General features: G+C 48.2%; 1 protein-coding gene across 11 annotated transcripts in view; it reads right to left on the bottom strand.

Moving 5' to 3' along the window:
- UPF2 (UPF2 regulator of nonsense mediated mRNA decay) overlaps positions 1-23,346 on the bottom strand; it is a 1,606,401-nt gene that overhangs the window by 136,609 nt on the left and 1,446,446 nt on the right. For 9 of the 11 annotated variants that reach the window (XM_086919968.1, XM_086919955.1, XM_086919976.1 and 6 more), the window contains exon 21: positions 552-672. In XM_086919968.1, coding sequence (XP_086776094.1) covers positions 552-672 — 121 coding nt within the window. Of the gene's footprint in view, positions 1-547; positions 673-23,346 lie in introns of those variants that run through there. The other 2 variants (XM_086919942.1, XM_086919984.1) reach the window with 1 other exon arrangement.

Below are 23,346 nucleotides of genomic sequence, written 5' to 3'. Positions count from 1 at the left end.
TTGATACCAGGTTATCATCAGATCCAATGCGATGGTAATTACATTATCTAAATGGCCATTTTGCGACTAGTCGCGACTAGGAAATCCGCTGTACATGCTATTACCGAATCACAAATAGTAACTCCCTCTTAGCGATGTCCTATTTTGTGATTCCCAAAATGCTATTTCTACTGGGTAGAAATCCCTTTTTCAATGCTGCATATGCTTCTCGTACATATCGACAGGCCATTATGCATTTCTTAATAGAGCTAAATAGCGATTTGGACGTTAAGAAATGCAAAATGTGTTTGTACATATAGGCCATAGTTCCCTAAATGCACTGAAAAGATTTTTGAAGTTTGGAGTGCAGCACTGGAACCTTGTTGAAGGGCACGCTGGAGCATTGCTGAAGAATCCTCCAGATCTACTATACTGCCTGAGGCTATTCTCAAAATGAAGAATTTGAGATTAGCCGTATCTGCTGGAAGATAACATTTAATAGCGGCCCTGTACTTTTTAAGAATAAAGGAAAGCCTAATAAAGCCAGTTTAACCAATAAAGTCAGGTCCTACCTTCCGCCTGTTTTAAAGATTAGGTCTGCATTTGGAGCTCCCTTTGGATGTTGGTAACGAGGCCGTCGTTCACGGTTAGTGTTAGCAGGAGCTGGTCGCTGGGCCAAAGACTGCAACATTTCTGAAACCAAAAATAAGCAGTTATTTGTTATAACAGGTTCTTTTACCTTCCCTTTTGTAAGTACACATTAAATAATGTTTCACGCTAATGATTCTGGGCAGCATTCACACAATTTTTAATGGTCAAACAGAAACCTATTTAAAAATGTGTCAAATGCATTGAAAATACTGTTTAAATTAAGTTCAAAATATTAGTTTGAAATAGAACTGGAAAATGTAGCATAGGTCAACCACTCTGGAGGCCCACTGTGGAACTACCACTGATTGAGTGCTCCATTGAGCCTTTTAAGAAAGCCATCTCTCCAGGTTGGTGCTACTTTCTTTCTACATTGGCTCCCCGTTTTCAGTACTCATGTTTCCCACATCCTGCTATTTGTTTTCTTGGGTAGTTGTGCTACCGTGCAGCTAGTGAGCAATCAATTTTTCAGTGTACTTTTTTAACTTACTGACAAGTGTTTTTGTGCACTCCACTAAGGCATGTTCATAGGGAAACTTGTGAAGGGGAGCATTTTTCAGGAAGAAGTATGAAACAAACGAGTATATAAGCACAGTGCTGGTTAATGGCCTGCCCCTCCCATGATCTGCCTGCGTTTGTGAAGGTGTAGTGGAAGTGGATGAGAAGTTGCTATAGTTTCAGTATGGATTAGTTACTTACCTGTAATCCTAGTTCTCTTCCAGGGGTATCCTCATCAAAGTCATAAGCATTAGAATATTCCCGCCCATGCGCGGGACCCCGGAAACACTATATTATATGTGCCCCACATATATATATATACTCATATATATATATATATATATATATATAAAACATCTATATATAAAACATGCAATAGCAGCCAAATAACATCAGAGCTGAAATATGCTGTGAAGAATTTCCACCATACATGAATAATATGCAGAAAAAACATGAGAAACAACACCAAAGATTGTTTAGAAACTGTTTTAATGCTTAGAAATCAGCAGACATTCTTATAACTCACTGAAAGCATAGACAGCTCCAAGGCTGCATTGCAAACACACAGTCTAGAAAGACTTAAAAGCTAACCTGTAGCTGCATAGCAATAAACTGACACCGTGCCTTTAAGGCACCCATGACCCCCTGTATCCCATCATGCCTCAGGGGTGACAGTTAGGTCAGTTGTTCTTTTCGGAGACTAAAAAACCCAAGTAACAAATAGGTTAACAATATCTCCTTATTAAATAATGTCCTTTGCCCGGGGAGGCGGGAGGGTTGCTTATGACTTTGATGAGGATACCCCTGGAAGAGAACTAGGATTACAGGTAAGTAACTAATCCTTCTCTTCCAGGGGATCCTCATCAATAGTCATAAGCATTAGAATAGAATAGCGAGCCTCACCTCATCTCCCTGCGGGCAAAGGAGTAACAATACAGTAATAACCATACTAAGCCTAGTAACTACTAAGCTCGTACAGGCCGCAGGCTACCCAAATAGATTCCTCAAAGAGGCTTGTCCTACTTGAGTATCGGCCCTGGAATCAGATTCTAGACAGAAATGCCTTGTAAAGGTATGAACTGATTTCTAGGTTGCAGCCTTGCATATTTCTGACATTGGAATGTCGTGCAAGAAGGCCACTGTGGCCGTTTTCCCTCTGGTAGAATGTGCTTTGGGTGACACCAATAAAGGCTGGTAGGCCAATTTAATGCAGGAGACAATCCATCTAGAGATGGACCTCTTGGCCGCTGGAAAGCCCGTTCTCATTGAACCATAGTTCACGAACAGCTGATCCGACTTCCTGATTCCCTTGGTTTTTTCCAAATAGAACTTGAGCACTCTCTTTAAATCCAAGGAGTGCAATGACCGCTCTGCTGGGGTCGCTGGATTTGGAAAAAAAGAAGGGAGGGAGATGGACTGATTTATATGAAAATCAGAAACCACCTTAGGCAAGAAGGATGGGTGAGCCCTCAGGACCACCCTATTGTGATGGAAAACAGTATATGGTTCCTCCGCACAGAGCGCTTGCTTCTCGCTTACTCTGCGCGCTGATGTGATTGCCACTAAAAAGGCTGCTTTCCAAGATAGATGTTGCAAAGAGGCCTTGTGGATAGGTTCGAAAGGAGGTGACATTAACCTGGATAGAACCAGGTTCAATTCCCAAGGAGGAGAAGGATTTCGCACAGGGGGATAGACTTTTTTCAACCCCTGGAGAATGTCCTTAACCACCGGAACCTGAAAGACAGAAATCTGATTAGGCGATTTCCTGTACGCTACTATAGCTGACAGATGCACTCTAATGGAAGCATATTTCAATCCAGAAGTTGCCAAGGAAAGGAGGTTTGGCAGAATTACCTCCTCAAGCCCGTTAGTAGGATCCAGGTGATGATCCCTACACCATATGTAAAACCTTTTCCACTTAAACGCATAGAACGCTCTTGTGGAAGGCCTCTTAGCCTCCTTTAAAATGGGCATACATTCGGGAGGCAAGTTCAGATGTCCATATTGCAGGACCTCAGGTGCCATGCTGTTAGGTTCAGTGATGGGAGGTTGGGATGCAGTATCCTCCCGTTCATCTTGCTCAACAGGTCCGGCCTGCAAGGAAGTCGTCTGTGTGGACACACAGACAGATGCAGAAGGTCCCGGTACCACCACTGCCGAGGCCAATCCGTAGCTATCAAGATCCTCTCCATGTCTGATCTGAGGAGCTTGGACACTACCTTTGGAATCAGAGCCAGGGGAGGAAACGCGTAAGCGAATGTTCCTGACCAATCCATCAGGAGAGCATTCCCCTGCGTCCCTGGCCGGTGGAACCTGGACGTCAAGGCGTGGCATTTGGCGTTTTCGTCGTCTGCAAACAAGTCTATGGCCGGACGACCCCAGCAACGAAAAAGCTCTTCTACCACTTCGTTGTTTCGCACCCAGTCTGGCTGATCTTCAAAGTGCCTGCTGAGTGCGTCTGCTTTGACGTTCAATTCGCCTGGAAGGTGCACCACCACTACTGAGAGGCCTCGAGAGAGAAGCCAGAGCCAGATGGTTTGAGCCTCTCGGGAGAGTGGGCGAGACCGCGTGCCTCCTTGTTTGTTCAGATAGAACATGGTGGTCGTATTGTCTGTCTGAACTAGGACTGAGTTGGACTCGATTGCTGGAAAGAAAGCTTTGAGAGCTAGAAACACCGCTCTGAGCTCCAGCATGTTGATGTGGTATGTCTGCTCCTGCGCAGACCACTGACCCTGAATCTGAAGCGGACCCATGTGCGCTCCTCAGCCTTGCAGAGAGGCATCCGTCACTATAGACTGGGATGGAAGATGTTGGTGAAAAGGCACTCCCACCAGCACATTCCTCGTCCGAGTCCACCATTTGATGGCATCCTTCGTTGCTTGGGAAAGAGTGATACGATCTTCCCAACGCCCTGTCGCTTGGTCCCACTGGTCTTTGAGAGCCTGTTGCAGAGGCCGCATTCTCAGCCTGGCGTTTGGGATGAGAAAAATGCAGGACGCCATGGAACCCAGCAGGGATGCTACTTGTCGGGCTGTTGGAAACCGAGACTCTAGCAGAATCCCACATTTCTGTCTCATGGAAAAAAGTCTCTCCTCCGAAGGAAACGCTTTTCCCAATTTTGTGTCCAGAACGGAGCCTAGGTAGTGGATGGACTGTGTCAGCCGCTGGACTGACTTCTCCAGGTTTACATGGAGACCGAGCCTGTGCAACTGGTGCAGGCAAAGTTGCAGATCGTGTGCTACCCGTACCGGAGATGGACCCTTTAGGAGCCAGTCGTCCAGGTACGGATAGATGAAGAGTCCCATTTTTGTGAAGAAAAGCCGCCACCACTGCCATGCATTTGGTGAAGACTCGTGGTGCGGACTTGAGTCAGAAGGGTAGCACCTTGTACTGGTAGTGTTTGTTTCCTACGACAAACCTCAAGTACTTGCGATGCCGCAGTGCAATCGGAATGTGAAAGTATGCATCTTGCAGATCCACCAAACACATCCAAACTCCGGTTTGAAGATGTGGGCATATTTGGTGAAGAGCTAACATGCGGAACTTTTCTTTGACGATGACTTTGTTCAAGAGAGGAAGATCGAGTATGGGCCTGAACTTGTCCTCCTGATCTCTTTTGGGGATAAGAAAATATCTGGAGTAAACTCCCTTTCCCCTTTGAGAGGGGAGGAACTTCCTCTATAGCTCTTTTTTGTAGCAGGATTGTCACTTCTCTCCTGAGCAAGCTTAGCTGGTGAGGGCAAGAGTTCTTTGGAGGAATGCTCTTTGGAAGCGCACGGAAACGTAGCATGTATCCATTGCGCAGTATATTCAGCACCCATCGATCTTTTGTGATGCTGACCCACTCTGCCAGGTGTTGTGAAGCACTTCATCCCACTGGAGTGAGCAACGGCGCCAGAGGAAGCCACTGCTCAGGCCTTTCCTCCTCTTGTGGTGGCAGAGGACTGCTGGTGACCGCCTCTACCTCTGTTGGATTTTCCTCGAAACTGGGATTTCCCCTGGTTCTTATTTTAGGACCACTGAGGGGTTTGAACCCTCTGTTGAGCCCCTCTTCCCTTGCTGGTCTTAAAACGGCGTTTGAACTCTTTTTTCTTTTCCAAACCCACCGCTTTTACTGTATCCAGCTCTGCCTTCATACGAGTTATCTCTTCGTCAGCATGTTCCCCGAAGAGAGAGGACCCCGAAAAAGGAAGATTTAGGATGCGATGTTGAGCTTCCGGCTTCAAACCTGTGAGACGCAACCAAGCTGACCTCCTGGCACAAACCCTATATGAGTAGGAGTGTGCCGCAAGAACTGCACCGTCCGCTGCAGTGCTGATCAACTGGTTCGCCACCAGACATCCTTCTGTCATAGTTTCTTCGAAGTCCTTCTGGTCTTCTTTTGGAAGCTTGGACTTAAACCTTTCCATGGAGTCCCATAAGGCTCTATCGTATCTACCCAACAGTGCTGCCGCACTCGAGACCTTCAGTGTGGAGGCAGCTAAATTGCACACCTTGCGACCCCATGAGTCCTGTGATTTACTGTCCTTATCTGGTGGTACTGAAGAGGAAGCAGAAACTGCATGCCTCTTCCTTGCAGCTGCCACTATCACAGAGTCAGCTGGAGGGTCAGATTGTACAAAAACTGGGTCAGAGGAAGCTGGTTTGTACTTCTTCTGTATGCGGGCCGGCACCGCTCTGATGGTTGCTGGAGTAAGGAGAACGTCCTTGACCGGATCCATAATCCCCGGGACCAAAAGGCAGCAGCGGGCGAGAGACAGATTTTTTGTGCAAAGTTTCAAAAATTACTGTCGTAGCCACCTGGGGGACAGACATCTCAATGTTCAGTTTCTGAGCTCTTCTTTGTAGGACATCTAGGTAAGTGCCTATGTCATCCACTGGAGAGGATCTAGAAACAGGACTATCAGTTAGCGTAAAAGAGTAATCCCTCTTGGAAGATCTGGTAGAAGAGGTAGATGAAGTAGACAGAGTTCTTCGACGTCTACGGTGCGCACCGTGCCTCCTCTCCCGTGATCTTCTTGGGTGTTCTTCCCTTCTAGGAGAGCGAGATCTGACCGGATTGCTCTTTCTGGGTGAACGCGATCTGACTGGATCCTCTCTGCTGGAAAAACGAGATCTAACCGCATCCTCTCTTCTGGGAGAATGAGATCTAACCGGATCTTCTCTTCTGGGAGAACGGGATCTGGTTGGCCTTCTCACAGGCAATTTGCTTGCCTGGCGCCTGGGAGGACTGTGTCTGTCCACTTCCTCCACCAGCCTCTGGAGAGGAGATCCGTGCTGAGGACTGACATACTCTTGCAGTCGTCTGGTAGCCCCTGACTCTTGCCAATGATCCAATGACCTGTACCATCTAGGTGACAGTCTGACCTCCACAGCCGAAGGATCTGGCTGCCGCACAGGAGATCCGCGGACAGGGCTTCTGGATCTTGAAGATGTTGTCGAGGATCCAGAAGACTGTGACGTGGAATGGCGAGAAGCTGACTCCGTAACCATGATTACAGAGTTCCTCGATGACGATCGAGCTCTTTCTGAATGCCTCGACGTCGAGCGTTCCGGCGTCGAATGCCTTTCTCTCGACGTCGAATGCTTCTTGGGAGTCGGCGGGAGCATCAATTTCGACGTCGAATGCTTCGACGGCGATCGATGCGAGGATCTACGATCTCTCGACGCCGAACGGCGATGAACAGCCGACGGCGGAGCCTCCCTCGACGCCGAACGGCGATGGCCAGCCGTCGACTGAGTCCTCTCTCTCGATGCCGAATGCCTGTGCGACGACGGCGGAGGGGTATTGGTCACCCTCGATGCCGAGCGTCGACGAGACGTCGACAGAGACAGCCTCCTCGACGCCGATCGATGTTTAGCTGTCGACGGCGGAGTGGTCTTGGTCCTCGACGCAGAACGTCGTTTCTTAGACAACGGCGGAGGGGTCACACTTCTCGACGCCGGTCGTTGCCTGGATGACGATGGCGGAGGAACGACCTCCCTCGACGCCGATCGTCGCCGGGTTGACGACAGCGGAGGGGTCCTGGATCTCGACGCCAACCGTCGCCTGGTTGACGGTGGCGGAGTCACATTCCTCGACGTCGCCCGGTTGACGACGGCGGAGGAGTGACCTCCCTCGACGCCGTTTGCCGCCGGGTTGACGACGGCGGAGGGGATTTCGACGACAGAACTGGATTCTTCGACGTTGTCGACGTACCTGTCTTCTCTTCGACGGCGAGCCCGCCGTCGACGGTAGTTTTGAAGATAAATGACCCACCGGTGGTTCTTTTCTCAGCGCCGAGCCCGATGCTGAAGCTGAAGGTTGTGAAGACTTCTCTTTTGAAGATGTTATAGCCTTCTTGGAGCCCTTCTTCACCGGAGACCTTCCTCTGGATGACCTGTGAGCCAGGCCATGAATGCGAATCCTCTCCCTGTCTTTGAGAGTTCTTCCTGACAGGTGCTCACAATGAGGACAGGTGCCTGGATCATGTTCCTCAGGCAGACACAGGATACAAACGTCGTGGTTGTCTGATTTTGCCTTCTTGTTGCCACAAGAAGGACATTTGTCAAAAAGTGAAGGCATTCTCAGTTGAAAATGCTCACTAAACTGACTGAAAAAGACAGTTTCTTACTTGACTAGATGTAAAATGTCTAAGTATGTAAAAAAGTTGTTAAAAGTGAAGTAATTTTCTGTCAGAAAACAGAAATTAGTGGAGCTGTGTAACCAGGATCCTTCCTGAAGGAGCCGGAAAGAACAACTGACCTAACAGTCACCCCTGAGGCATGATGGGATACAGGGGGCCATGGGTGCCTTAAAGGCACGGTGTCAGTTTATTGCTATCCAGCTACAGGTTAGCTTTTCAGTCTTTCTAGACTGTGTGTTTGCAATGCAGCCTGGGAGCGGTCTATGCTTTCAGTGAGTTATGAGAATTTCTGCTGATTTCTAAGCATCAAAACAGTTTCTAAACAATCTTTGGTGTTGTTTCTCATGTTTTTAATGCATATTATTCATGTATGGTGGAAATTCTACACAGCATATTTCAGCTCTGATGTTATTTTTTATTTATTTATTTATTATTTTTTTTTATTTATTTATTTATTTTTTATTTTTTTTTTTTTATTTATTTTTTTTAAGTCTTGTAAAGCGCACTGCTACCCGGAGGCCTCGTAGCGCTAGGCTGCTATTGCATGTTTTTTTATATATATGTTATATATATATATATATATATATGTTATATATATATATATATATATATATATATATATATATGTGGGGCACATATAATATAGTGTTTCCGGGGTCCCGCGCATGGGCGGGAATATTCTAATGCTTATGACTATTGATGTGGATCCCCTGGAAGAGAATGTATAAAAACGTTTCTACAGCACCCTAGCTCAATATGCCTGTTACCGTAATATCCTGATTATTATATTATTTATCTACTGTACTAGTGGGCCAAATGGATAGCTTGCTACCTCTGCAGATTTTTCATTACTCCCAGACATATTTTACACAGTCCCCATGATGCACTGTATTACTTATGTTCTTGCTGTTGCTGATTAGATGTGTTGATACATAATGTATAACAGCCATATGGACAATACAGTCAGCCCCATGACACTCCAGTCGAGATAGCCCTACAAAATCCAAGGACAGGGGGAAATGGGAAGGAGTATAAAAAATCTGAAGGAAACCGTACTATTCAAAATCCATCATTGAAGGTGAATAAATATATGCAGATTATTCAGTGTTGAAAGACGCCCCAGCAATACCTCACATTTTGGACTCGGATAAGGATTAAGTAGCAATTTTAATAAAAATAGGCGCGCCTATCACTCTTTCAAAAAAGGCTTCAGCCCTTGCATCAGAGAGAATTCAATATTTTGTTTTACAAGAATGGACACGTAACCATGAGGCTGCTTTACAAATCGCCTTCACAGGCGCAACCGCTCGCCCTCTTCAAAAATACAGCAGTAAAAACTTTGCTCCTGGTAATGTACACCCTAATGCATGAGCCTATCTAACTCCCAATTGTCTGTTTTGTAACAGCTATGCAGTTAAAGGCACTCCTAAAGGCCGCAAAAATTGCCTGTCATGTATATGTGAGACTTAAAAATATATCTTTGCAGCCTCTTTTGTCTTAAATCGATGCAGCGGGGTTAAAATGGCTAGCAACTAATAAATATGTTTAAATCAAATTCCACTGCCAACTTGGAAAGGGCAGCTTTGCTCTCAAAGTCACTTTGATCTTGCAAAAGAGTTTAGCTAAGAAGGCCTGTGACTCACTAACCATTCTAGTTATTGCTGCATAAACAAGCATTTACAATGCAATAGGTCTCACAATTACATTGAGCTACTGGCATTGTAAATGACATTGTTTTTTTTAATTTGCATTCCTTTGTAAAAACAAAGAAAATGCTCTAATGCAAAATGGCAATAGATAACTTTTTTGTAACTGAAAAATCTATTGCATTGCATTTGTACTAGTGTGAGTTATCGGTATAGTAAATGGTACTGGTACTTTCACTAAGAGGAAGGGTACATAAGCATTTGCAATGCAATAGGTTTCGTACTTGCGAGATTTTGAGCTATTGGCATTGTAAATGGCAATGTCTTTTATGTATTTGTTTAAAAAACCTGCAATAAATAAAGACATTGTCATTAAAATACAGCATTGGCAAGGTGCAATGGGCCCCGGTGCAACTGTAGCAGTTGCGCCCCTAGGCAAACCCCTGCAGAGCACTTTACACCACCCCCTTGGAGCCCAAGGAAAAACTCTCCTGTGCATTGAAGCCTTTGTCTGCCAGACCTCATTCAGCCCCCCAGTGCTGCAGTGCATAAAGAACACTGCTAAAACACTTTACCAAACCATGTATCTGGCAAAGCTCATGTAGTCTCTACCTGCTTCAGTGCACCAGGCCACTGTAGAGCGCCGCATTCGGCACGAGATCACAGTCAATTTTGCCTTTCACTGCTGCGATACACCAAGTGCACTGCTAATCTCTAACTATAAAATCCTGTTTATGACACTGCTCCTGTAGCCTCTTTCTGCTGCAGTGCACCAGAAGCACTGCTTGAAAGCAGTGTATACCAAATCCTGTGGCAGGCAAAGTTGATTCAGCCTGTGAAGTCTTCTGTTCTACTTCTGCGTTGTTAGTTGTTAGTTGCAGGGCTTAAGCAGTGGCCCTGGTGAACTGCTGCAGAGAGAGACAGAATGACCTGTCCCAGACGTGAAGAGCTGTCTCTCACTAATGTATTTCACCAGGGGCCCATCAACTCCAGCCCCCCCCACCCCCCGTTCCTGCAGGGCTAAAGCGCTGTATCCATCAGACGGTTTGTCTGTCACTGCATAAGTCAACCAGGAACACTTCTAAAGTGATGTCTAGCATCTCTTCACGTCTGGGACAGGTCACGGTCTCTCACTGCGGCAGTGCACCAGGGCCACTGCTTAAGCCCTGCAACTATCAACGCTGAAGTATAGCAGAACTCATGCAATCTATTACTGCTTCAGTGCATGAAGGGCGCTGCTAAAGCTCAACACCTAACAAACCCGGCATCTGGCAGAGTCATTCTCTACTTCAGTGGTGTACCACTATTACAGAGAGAGGCAAATCTCAGAAGACCTCGCACTGACTGCTCCAGCGGTCAAGTCAAGTCATAAAATTTGTATAGCGCACTACATACCCAGAGGGTTTCAAGGCGCTTAGGAAGGGGAGGAGGATTATTTGTCAAATATCCACGTTTTAAGCTGCTTTCTGAACGCTAGGTGATTCTGGGTGAGGCGAAGGTGAGCGGGGAGTGAGTTCCATGTTTTGGCAGCCAGGTAAGAAAAGGATCTGCCTCCCATGGTGGTCTTGTTGATGCGAGGTACAGTGGCGAAGGCTTGGCTGGAAGAGCGAAGTTGGCGGGAGGGGGTGTAGAAGGACAGTCGAGAGTTGAGGCAATCTGGACCGATGTTGTAGAGTGATTTGTGTGCGTGGGTAAGCAGTCGGAAAGTGATCCTCTTATTGACGGGTAACCAGTGGAGGTCTTTAAGGTGACCAGAGATGTGTTCGTTGCGTGGGATGTCTAATATGAGCCTGGCTGAGGCGTTTTGGATTCGTTGTAGTTTCTTCTGGAGTTTAGCGGTGGTACCTGCGTAGAGGGTGTTTCCGTAGTCTAGTCGGCTCGTGACTAGAGCGTGGGTGACTGTTTTCCTTGTTTCGGAGGGGATCCAGCGAAATGTTTTTCTGAGCATGCGAAGGATGTTAAAGCAGGAAGAGGATACGGCGCTGACTTGTCTGTTCATTGAGAGTGAAGAATCCAGGATGACGCCAAGGTTCCGTGCGTGGTCTGTCGGGATGGGTGCTTTTCCGAGGGGTTCCGGCCACCAGGAGTCGTCCCATGCAGAGGGGGAAGTACCTAAGATGAGGACTTCTGTTTTGTCTGAGTTCAGTTTCAGACGGCTTTGTTTCATCCATTCGGCGACTTCTTTCATTCCTTCGTGTAGGTTAGTTTTGGCGGTGCTGGGGTCCTTGGTGAGAGAAAGGATCAGCTGGGTGTCGTCCGCGTAAGAGATGATGTTGAGGTTGTGTTGGCGGGCGATGGCCGCGAGGGGGCTCATGTATACGTTGAAGAGGGTGGGACTGAGTGAAGATCCTTGAGGTACGCCGCAGATGATTTCAGAGGCCTCGGACTTGAATGGTGGGAGGCGGACTCTCTGTGTTCTTCCGGTGAGGAACGAGGTGATCCATTCCAGTGCTTTTCCTTGGATTCCGATGTTTCTGAGGCGTTGTAAAAGGGTGCTGTGGCAGACTGTGTCGAAGGCTGCAGAGAGGTCGAGGAGGATGAGGGCGACTGTGTCTCCATTGTCCAGTAGAGTTCGAATGTCGTCTGTTGCTGCGATGAGTGCGGTCTCAGTGCTGTGTTTGGCTCGGAAGCCAGATTGTGAGGGGTCGAGTGATTTGTTGGCTTCGAGGAAGGCGGCGAGCTGGTTGTTGACGGCTTTCTCGATGACTTTGGCCGGAAATGGAAGAAGCGAGATGGGGCGGTAGTTTTTGAGTTCGGTGGGGTCTGCTGTTGGTTTTTTCAGAAGGGCGGTGAGTTCAGCGTGTTTCCAGTCTTCTGGGAAGGTAGCGGAGTTGAAGGAGCAGTTGATGACGTCTCGGAGGTGCGGAGCTATGACGGAGTCTGCTTTGTTGAAGATGTGGTGAGGGCAAGGGTCTGTGGGGGATCCAGAGTGGATGGAATTCATCAGGCGGATGGTGTCCTCAGTGGAGATAGGGTTCCAGGCGTTAAGGGTGTTTACGGGAGGAAGATGGTCAGCAGATGGTAGGGTGGGTTGGCTTCCGGGTTGGTTGTCAAAGCTGTTGTGGATGTCAGCAATCTTGTTGTGGAAAAAAGAGGCTAGGGAGTCGCAGAGGGTTTGAGAGGGGGTGATGTCGTTGGAGTTGGCCGAGGGGTTGGAAAATTCCTTGACGATGTTGAAAAGTTCCTTGCTGTTGCGGGCGTTGTTGTCAAGTCGATCCTTGAATGCTGTTTTCTTGGCTTTTCGGATCAGTTGGTGGTGAGTACGGGTGGCGCTTTTGAAGGCGTCCTTGTTGCTGGTGGATGGGTCTTTTTTCCAGGCCTTTTCAAGGGCGCGGCATAGTTTCTTGGACTTCTTGAGATCATCGTTGAACCATGAGGCCTTCTTGTTGCCAGGTTTGTGTTGACGTTTTTTCAGTGGTGCTAAGGTGTCGGCGGTGTTGGATAACCATAGGGTGAGGTTGGAGGCGGCTTCGTTGACGTTAGAGGAGAGGGCTGGGGAGGTTCGAAGGAGCGATGTGGAGATCTGGTCCGTGGTGATTTTGTTCCAGTTTCTTTGTAGAGTTGGTTGAAGGTGGATGATGGGTTTCGGCTTGTTGTAGGTGAAGTGAACACAGCTGTGGTCAGTCCAGAGGAGATCCGTAGTGTGGCTGAAGGAGACATGGTTGCTGGAGGTGAAGATGGGGTCGAGTGTGTGACCTGCGATGTGGGTGGGGGAAGTGACCAGTTGTTTAAGTCCGAGGTTTGCGAGGTTGTCCAAGAGGGTGGCGGTGTTGTGGTCGTTGATCTTTTCAAGGTGGAAGTTGAGGTCTCCCAGAAGGATGTAGTCTTTGGAGGGGAGCGCGTGTGGGGTGATGAAGTCTGTGATGTCTTCACTGAATTTTGCGCGGGGTCCTGGTGGTCTGTAGAGGAGGGTGCCTCTGAGAGTTGTCTTGGGGTCGATGTGGATCTGGAAGTGAAGGTGTTCGGAGTTGGCGAGGTTGGCGTCGGAGCTGGTAGAGATGCGGATGGATTTCTTATGGACGATAGCGATTCCTCCTCCTGTATGGACGGGGCGGTCCTTGCGTGTGATCTTATAGTCATCAGGGATAGCGATGGAGATGTCAGGGGCGGAGGAAGCGTTCATCCATGTTTCCGTTAGGAAGGCGATGTCAGGAGAGGTGGTGTCTAGTAGGTTCCAGAGGTCAATGGCGTGCCTGTGGACCGAGCGGGTGTTGAGAAGGATGCATTGTAGGTGGGTGGGGTCGGGAATCAGTGGTGTGGTCGTAGCGGAGATGTTGTCGGTGCCGCGAAAATTGCAGGAGAAGCAGGAGAACGGTCCATGGGTGTGTCCAGGAGCGGCTTGGACGCAGTTGGGGGCGCGGCCGGGGTTGAGGGCTAGGAGGGAGGCGGCATTATAGGTAATGCGGGGGGGCTGGGGAGCGCGAGGGGCAGGGGGTCTGGCGCTAGGCGCGGTCCAGGCGCGGACGGGCGTAGACGGGCTTACCTTTGGCGCACCTTCGGCGTGTCCGAAGCGCGTGGACGCTGCGCGTGGAGGCATTGGCCATAAATGGATGGTGGGGGCGGCGGAGCGTGGGAGGGGTAGCTGGGAGGCGTTAGCGAAGTGGGAGGGTCTTCTCCACACCAATGCGATAGAGACAGACCCCCGAAGCCCGCATACTGCTCCAGTGCCCCCAGGAGCTCTGCAAGAGCTCTGTATCCAATAGGCTACGCTACGTGCTTGTCAGCGTCCCTCTGATGTCGTGCACTGCTCCAGTTCACCAGAGGCACTGCTAATGAACTGTATTCAGGCAACCCAAGGCATGGAGCGCTGGCGTACTCGTACAATGGTGGCATGTACCAGTTAACCCTGTGACAGAATGAGTTCCTGTTGCTCACACCACTACGGAGATCTGCACACTGAAACTTTCAGGAAGGGATTCTTCAGCATGCCTCTCACTGCTGCAGTGCACTAGAGGCGCGTACCTATAAAACCTTTTGTCTGGTAGAACGCATTCCCATTCAGCCTCTTGGGCACGCAACTTCGGAAGACTCGTACTTTTTGATCCGGCAGGTCTTTACTTTCCATGCGGACAATTAATATCTGCAAATTGGTTAATGTAACAAGACAGAAAGGGAGCAATGCAATGAAATTGGCTCAGGAGTCAAGGGTAGGACTGATGGCCGAGCGGGTAGTCAGAAGTTCCATGCAGCCTAGAGGAAAAATAAAGAGACAAGTGTTTTCTCTGCAACGGACAGGGATTGGATGGTAAGTTGCTCTTGTGATGTGGGTAGTTGGAAAGGGGAACTACAAGACGGAGAATTATTGAAAAATGGTCGTCCTTAATGGTTGGGTCACGATCCTGAAATTCTAAATGATGAACTCTGAAAGTAACTTGAACAGAGTCGTCTAAGGTACCCACTTTATGTCAGAAACTTAAAGCCTGCAGTGGATATACGTGTGTCCGTCAGGTTTCTTTATACTTTGATCAACACTCGCAACACCTATAGGAAAGACAACCGAACGTGGAGTCAGCCTGCTTCAAAGTAGTAAGCTTACTACTTTGAAGCAGGCTGACTCCACGTTTCAATAATTCTCCGACAATCCTGTCCTGAAACTCAATCTAAGTACCTGCTGGGAACCTGTTTCATTAACTAGATAAATCAGATGCTACATATTGTACAGGGGTCATCTTGTATATCCTGTTTGTCCTGAAGATGGTCTCAGCTATTCATTTGTAGAGACCAAAACGTCGACCTACGCGATTTCTTCCTGTATATAAGATACCAAATTTCATTATAGAAGAAAAGCGTTTACAACGGTTATAATGAAATTGTTTGATTTCTGATATATGTACTTCATGTATTCCTGTTGATATGCTTTCAGTACCCTATTTAAGATTTACAACATATATAAAATATAATTCTTTTACATACACCTGTGTTCTCTTTGTTCTTTATGTCTGGATCACATAGTGTGACCATAATAAATTGATCTATCTAACAAAAGTTTTTGAATTCATTTTCAGACTGTCATTTAAGTGGGTCTTGGATTTAAATCACTAAAAATATCTAAAATTTACATTCAAAATCAACGGAAGGTATCTCTACCCTTTTATGCAGTGATAGGCACGTCCTGACATCATGTGATGCCCCAATTTACATTGGCTACCGGTCCAAAGAACAGCCGCTATTGCCACAGAATGTTCAGCCACTTCTTTTAACCCCTTATCAAGCAATCTGTATTGCCTACCTCTCTCCCCCTTCAATACTTAATGCTTCAGAACCAATGGGGAGGCAACGCGTCAGCAGTTTTGTGCACAATACAAGTTCTTGAGGGTAAGATGCGTTGCACCTGAACGAGAGTGCGTGCCGCTTGCCAGCGCCTGCTTTCTGGTTACACAACAGTTCCAATGCTCTCTTCCTGCTAGGACAAAAGCGTGACACAGCTCCGGAGTTAAAGTTGGGCAGACGCGTTTCTGGCTTCTAATTGCCTTCATCAGTGCCGGTTCCATGGACTTGTGGTTCTTCCTAGGGGTTGGGCTGTGCGATTTTAGTAGAGACACCACTCCTAGTCAGGTGGTTTCCAGCTCCTCCTCCAATTAGCAATGTACAGAGTTTCATGCACTCTCCCATCTGGCTGGTGCATGCTGGTCCTGGGAGTCCGTTTGAGGAAGCCTTATGCAGTGATAGGCATGTCCTGAAAAATCTATAGAAGAGGAGAGTGAGGCACACACGCAAGACTCAAGCAAGGCGAGACCTGTGGTGTGTAGAAGGCAGCGCCAGAAGGCACAACACTGAAAATCGTCAAATGGTCAGATAATGGCATCAGAAGACATAGAGAGCCCAAAGGGACCTCCATGCCAGCCTGGTGCAGAGCGGAGCTACACAATAGCATACAGGAAACTCCACCTGGAGTATATCACGCCCCCAAGAAAAACAGGGAACACCTCTTGGGGTAAACCACAGTCAGAGGACAGAACACAACAACCCGTGGAACACCGCCACAGTAGGCTTAATACCAGCCCAAAAACGCATAGTCCAAATGGTGGACAATAAATGAAAGTGTAACCACCCCAGCATATGACAACCTGAGACCTGTTAAGTACAGACCTATGGGGGAGGGCGAAAGCCCGCAAGGAGGCACTGAACCGACGAATCGGCGTGAGTATAAAAAAAAAGGACCCCGTCAACAAGGCGTTCCTAGAGATTCTCCGGGAAGACGTCATCCCACAACCAAGCGTGGCGTCGTAGTGCAACTGAACCAGCAACTGAACCAGCGATAGCTCGGCCTAAGGAATCTGAGGTAGCCAGGGCCGAGCGGATAGTAATTTCCGCCAGATCACGGCCGTCATGGATAAGATGGAGGTGGTCAACACGAGCGCCCTCAGAGGTGGAAGACAGAAGAGACTCTGCAGAGCCCCAAAGGCCAGAAGTAGCCCGAGCCAAGACACACACTGTATTGAGCGAGCGAAGAGCTACGCTAGTGGAGGCGAAAATATTACAAGTCCAGCCATCTGGACTCCCGTGAGGGAGGAAGCAGCAGCTGAGGAAAGGAAGGAAAAGCAGTTTGTAGAACAAGCCCCTGAACGTATGGATGAACAAATAAGAAAACTGGATCGTTTGGAGCAGGGCGGTGGCGGTGCATGATAGAACGAGCCACCAGCTCACCCGACGCCGGCCAAGCCCAGGTGCGGAAAAGGCCATCATATAGAGAAGCTTGAAAAGGCAGAAGCGGCTCAACATTTTCCAAACCGTGGTGGAGGACATCCAACAGCGGGTCAACAGTCAGGGGGACCGAAGGGGGCTGAATACTCAGAATGCAGGCGGCCAAGGAAACAACTCTCATAAATGCCGCACCGGCCTTGGTAGCCCTCCTAGGAGGGGACAGTAACTCATCCGTGAGTGAGGGCTGTAAACTAAGCCTCCCACCCCAAGGGGGTTGTCCGAAGAACGGAGGTTGAGCCGAATGTCTAAATGAAGGAAGCCCTATTGACGAATGAGGGTCCTGATGGGGCTCCTGAGGAGGCGGAGAGTCCACCGGAGCCACAAATCCAAGGGGGGAGAGGCAAGGACGGATCCAGCAACGGCAGACTTCGGGGTGATGCCAAACTCGCCCCAGAAGCCTCCGGAGAGGAGTCAATGATCCGGTGTCGAGGCAGCGCCAGGGCGTCCTTGGCCGGTGACGACTCTGCCTTGTCCGGCGCCGACTCGGTCTCAACCACGATAGGCTCAGGTTCCGAAGAAAGGAACGGTGCGGAGCCGGGGAGGCAAGCCTAGGGCGCCGGACCGGCGCCGACTGAGCCTCAACCACAACAGGCACTGAAGAAAGGAACGGTGCCGGAGTCGAAACGGCTCCGCCTCCGAAAAGACAGCCTCCTATCTGGAAGGAAGAGGCGGGCTCGGACTTAAGCTGCGAGCACCAGCAACCACCTGTGATTCCACAGGGAGCCCCACAGGACTATGCAGCGCGGTAGGGGCGCTATGGGTCGAACAGGGGGACACAGCCGTGCCGTGCCCTGACGACGCCATATCTCCATCATCCCGAGAGGCAAGGGGCTCAGCCGGCGCCGAACCCACCAGCGAGTCCACCGGAGACCCTGCACGTAGCGGAGGGTCCGAGGACACCCCAGGGAGAGGAGGGTACCCAATGGAGGCCTTCAGGAACACAATCCCCAATATCAGGCATAGACAGCCATCTGGGTCCGAGTCGCCCCCGCGCCAGGAAAAGGCAGATAGGGAAGGCATCGCACACTGTTCCAGACGCGAAGCATCAAAGGGGCGGAAAACAGGCCAGAGGAACCGCTTAATCTGGATCCGGGTTGCACACGGAAATGAAGGAAACTGACGTCAACGCGACAGGAGGGACTTATATGACCTCGCTAACATCACGTCCGTGGAAGACGTCAGGGCGGGGTCGTGTGGCGCCATCCCCCGGCGCGCAGAGGTGCTGCAGGAAAATAATTCCTGATTCAGTCTGACGCCTGGGGATAATTCTAAGTTAAGGAATCTGCGGCTAGATGTCTATCAGATGGGTTAGCTTAATTCCTCTCAACTAAAATAGGATTGTATTTTTCATTATATATGTTCTTTAGCCCCAAAACAATTCTGCAGCATGCATTTCAAAACAACCACCCCTGTTCTCAGTTTGACCCATTAATGCAGAATCAGAGATTTTTTCTCCTGCTTACTCAGCAACTGATACTCCACCTAAGAAGAGGGGCAGCGCCTTGAGTCTTTAAAAGTCAAAATGTAGGCCTCTTTTGTGAAATCCAGCGAAAATATTATGAATGGTGTTGTAAATAAATGTGTGCATTGCAAAAGAAACCGCTTTTTTAGGTTTTGCCTGTACAGCGCTGGTTCTGTTTTATTTGTGGTATTTCCTCCGCCTTTTACCAAATCTCCTCAAAGCTGGCACCATTTCAAGCGTACTTGTCTGGGGGAATGTTTTTTTTCTTTGTCCTCTGCCCTTTACCTAATATCCCCGCTTTATAAAATCACCAGTAACAGCACAATATATTGCCTTTTTCAACCCTTTCACGGAGAAATGAAGAAAACAATAGGACATTTTATAGTTTGATTTCCAATGGATCATTACTGCAGGAGCAGCACCAGACTACAAACTTATCTCAGTAAAGACACTTTGTAAAAGATTTTCTGGGACCTAGGAGACATCTGTGACTTTGGGAGGAAGAACTAATGCTCTGGGCTGGGTCAAGAGTGTAAGGTACCTGAAAATTCCGGGCATGCGTATATGTCCTTAAACCATGCTACCACTTTGGGAGTACTTCCTGCTGCAGAAGCAAGGCAGGGACTTGGGCCCATTTGTTCCTTATCTTCTTCAGAACACGGGGCAGGAGAAGCAGCAGCAGACAGGTGTACGAGTCCCATGATCTACTCTCTCCGGAATGAGTATCGGAGAGATTACCTTCTCGGAAACTTCAGAGCCCAAAAGATTTGACATAGCAAGTTCAACAGTAGCAAAAATATATACCCAGGGATTGCCCTATACTGGAAGAGTCCCAGTGCCACCTTTCGGTATAACCGCTATTTGTTATTTGTGATTCACTAGGCGCTGCTCGCCTACATCATCTGCCCTACTGTTCAATGATCCCACCAGGTGATACATCACCTGGGAAATGGCCCGGTGCTCCATCCAGTTCCAGAGACAAAGTGCCATCTGACACGGGAGCAATGGCCCCACCTGCCACCCTTGTTGTTGTACCACATGGCAAAGGTGTTTCCTCAAGAACCTGGACCAGCCTCCCTTTGATGGACGAGAGGAAGGCATTCAGCGCAAGGTGCAAAGGTCAGCAAATCAAAATTATATGGCGAAGAGTCTTCGCTAGAGTCCAGAGTCTCTTGATCAGCCGGTCTTCCAGATGACCCATCAATCTTATCAGTGATGGACCTTTGACCACCATCAGCTCTAGGTGGAGCAGGGAAAGGGGTCTGCTAACTGTCCAGAAGCAGTTGAGGAACCTCTGCAGTACTTTTGCAGTCTCCTGCAAAGCCAGAATGGAATCCGAAAGGGTCACCAGGGCTTGCCTCACTGAGAAGTCAAATTCCACTTCACAGCCAGATACAACCCCTTTGTAAATAACTGACGGCGTTCAACCCTCCCCTCATTTTAGGATGCCATCTGTCCGTTCTCTGACCTATTAGCCCACGGGCCCACTATTAACATTTAAACCACCCAGCCTATGGTGGTGCACAGTAATTTAGTTTTCCATTTTGCATCTAGTGCTTGCATTATAAATTACAATAAATTCGAAGTAATTTCCTTTGGTAAATTCTCAGGTGCCCCTTTACAGTCCTGAGGAGGACCCCATTGTAAGAATAAAGGTCACCTACGTATGGCAGGGGTCGAAACGTCGACATTTTGTTGTTTATATGTCAGTGTGGGCAACAGTGCTTTTTTACTGTGCCTATTTAGCGCCATAATGGCTGCTATTTTGTTTGTATACAAGTGTCATCTAGGACATACCTTTTCTTTGTAAAAAATATTTTTGATGTATTTATTATCACTCCCTTTCCTCCCTCATTTAACCCTCACTTTACACACAAGTCCTTCCTTTCTCCCTTCTACACATTCGGGGAACTTCTGTGTACATATGTTCCAGATGTTTGCTGTATTTTGAGCATTCAGATTGATGTTCAATATGAATAAATAATATTGAGCAGAAGTTCATAGTACAAGTAATTTAATGGATGCTGTTGCATAAGTATTTAAGTTCTTTAAAATTGTCCCACTGGGACCGTTTATCTTCTGTACAGTCCATTTTTCTGGGCCAGGCCCCCTCTATATCTCCTTTGGCTAAAAAAACGTGCGCTTTTCAAGGCAAGATGGATCAGGGCTCCTCTGTAAGATGCTCTGATGTGGGTGGGAAGTGCCGTGTGTCTAAAAGGAACTGCAGGGCATAGTCTCATTGAACGAGCTGCAGGACCCACCTACCACATTATCCATTGCCACCTATAATGCTAATGTTTGATCCTGCTTCCCACAGGGTGATTGCGTGCCATCAAGGACAAACTAAAGCAGCTTAGAGGCTGATGCTACATGGGCTGGGGACTGAGAAGTGCACTGCCCTGATGGGTTGGGTGTTGTTTGCTTGATCCCCACCCCAACCTCGAAAGGACTAGGGAATCAATTGTAGGGGCAGGTGTCTTGCGTTACTGGTACGCCAACCCTCTGGAATAACCTTGAAAGGGGAAAAACATGTGAAGTTACAGTCTCGCAGGTGGAAACAACCGAGTGTATGCGAAAGAGTCCACCACACTGGCTGTCCAGCAAGCCCATGTATAAATTATCTGCATCAGTGTTTGGGAAACAGTGCCCGCATCTCCACAGCCATCTAAAAAGGCTGACTGGCCTTGACCTAAGTCAAGAGAAGTTGTTGGAGCGCATGGGTGCGGCTCCAAGCCAGAGTTATGGTTTCACCTGAATCGCATTGGACTGGGGCAGAGTACAGGAACGCGACCTCAGTTCGAGTCGGAGTTGAATTAAGCTCAAAGACGGAAAAGACTACAGAACAGGGTCTTCCTCTGGCATCAAAGTCAATTGGACCAATATGGATTTTAGAGCCAGGTTGGAAGTTGGCTCTGGAGTAGGAACAGAACCGGAGGTGGGTTAAGGATGCACGGATAGTGCTAAAGGTGAACCTGCTGGCCGTAATCCAACTGGAACAAAAGGGGGGTGGTGATGGACGGAGCATCTGAATCAATCAAACACTCACACCCAGTCAAAAGATCTGGGTTTAATCCATCACCGTTCTTCAGCCCACTCTGCCACCCCAGTTCAGACATGGCTATATGCAAATCAGTCTGACCCTGTGCCTCATGGAAACAGTCCAGCCCGAACTGCCAAGCCATGTCTTCCCTGGACCGGAAACAAGCTTCCGAGTAACCCAACTGGAGTCCTCTAGTGGATCCTTGGGGCCTGAAAGGGCTGCTGACAGAACCAGAAATGGGCCAAACAATCACATGTCCTTTCGGAAGGCCTCAATCTGTTGCGATGTTGATCATGGGCTCAAAACTAAGTGTGCTTGGGATTAGTTAAGGGATCAGCTCCTTGCCTGATGTCCTTGCAATTTCTCAGGGTGAGAGGGGAAGGCCTTTAATAAACATTGATTTGCCTTTTTCGAGCTTTCGCTCCAACTTCCCAGAAGACATGGATAGTGATGAGGACCTGTCACAGGAACAGCATCAACAGTGGGAACAGGTTTGTGCCCTCAACTTAGCGTGAGATTTCTGAAATTTCTTCCAGTGTTTGGTGACCTACAGCTACGCCATGTGTTCTGGAATCACCTTTGGTTTCATGAGGGCACACTCTTCGCAGGTCTAGGAGTTGTGTGCTGAACCCAGACGCACCTTGTGAAGCTCTATCACGGACATTGGTTTGCATCAGTCCCTACAAGACTTAAAGCATGTTGTTGTTCGCAGGAGGGGACACAGTTCCCTTGCATACTTGTAAGAAATCTGGAAAAACAGCTAATTTTGCAGATAAAGTTGGTCAAGCAAAAAGGTGGAGAGAGGTGCGGAACGGCAAGAACTGAGTTTGACATGAAGGGGTAGCGCTAACATTTAGCTTTATCATCACTTCCGGGGCTGAAGGAAGTCAATGCAGACTCATATGCCATCTCCTACTGGTATGCAGGAGCATTTCTGTTAAAATCTTAAGGACACAGTAGAACACCTCGGAAATCCTAAATGTAAGGATCCTGTTGTTAGAGATATACATTAGAACATCTTATGGTGGGGGCTGGGCTTATAATGACAACCACCACAAAAGTCATCCAGCAATGTAGTATCTGGGGCTCAACGTCAGGATAGAAAATATGGCCGGGGATGGATATTCTTGCCGCCAGTATGCAGCACACACCTGTCCAGGAAACTGTGCTCCCGCACTCCCCAACCCCATTTCTTGGGGCACAAGCATTCCCGAGGACATCCACACAAGCAGAGAGGAGGTGCAAGCACAGCAATCCTTAGTCTAGTAGGGCTCCTGCACCCTTCTCTTAATCTATTCTTGTGTCTGTGCTGATCTTTGATGGGGAAAGGGGGTGTTTGTACTCCTCTAGTTCACTGGTCTGCACAACCAGTTGACATTCACTATACTCAAGCACCAGAGATTCACACTTTTTTTTGTGGCTGTAGTGGACCAACAGCAAGCACACCACACAGAATGGGCCTACCACTCCCTCAGGGTGTAGTGGTCGCTCATGCTTTCAGGTAGGCTCACCAGTCCAGGAATAAGTTGGTGAGCTCTCAAGAAGATAGATTACTTTCAGATTATATCCTTGGTCCAAGGAACCTCACAAGAATGAGGCCATCTTGGTACACTGTACTCCAGCACCCTGTACCGTTATTTTACATATGTCTAGCCCGGTGCTTTTTACATGGTCAGCATATGCAAAAGAGGTATTTATCTTTTTAACAAAAGTTAGGAAGAGGGAGAAAAATTATGTTTCTAC

Source organism: Lissotriton vulgaris, chromosome 1_1, assembly GCF_964263255.1.
Source record: "Lissotriton vulgaris chromosome 1_1, aLisVul1.2, whole genome shotgun sequence".
NCBI lineage: Eukaryota > Metazoa > Chordata > Amphibia > Caudata > Salamandridae > Lissotriton > Lissotriton vulgaris.
This window is presented reverse-complemented; position numbering and strand designations above follow the sequence as displayed.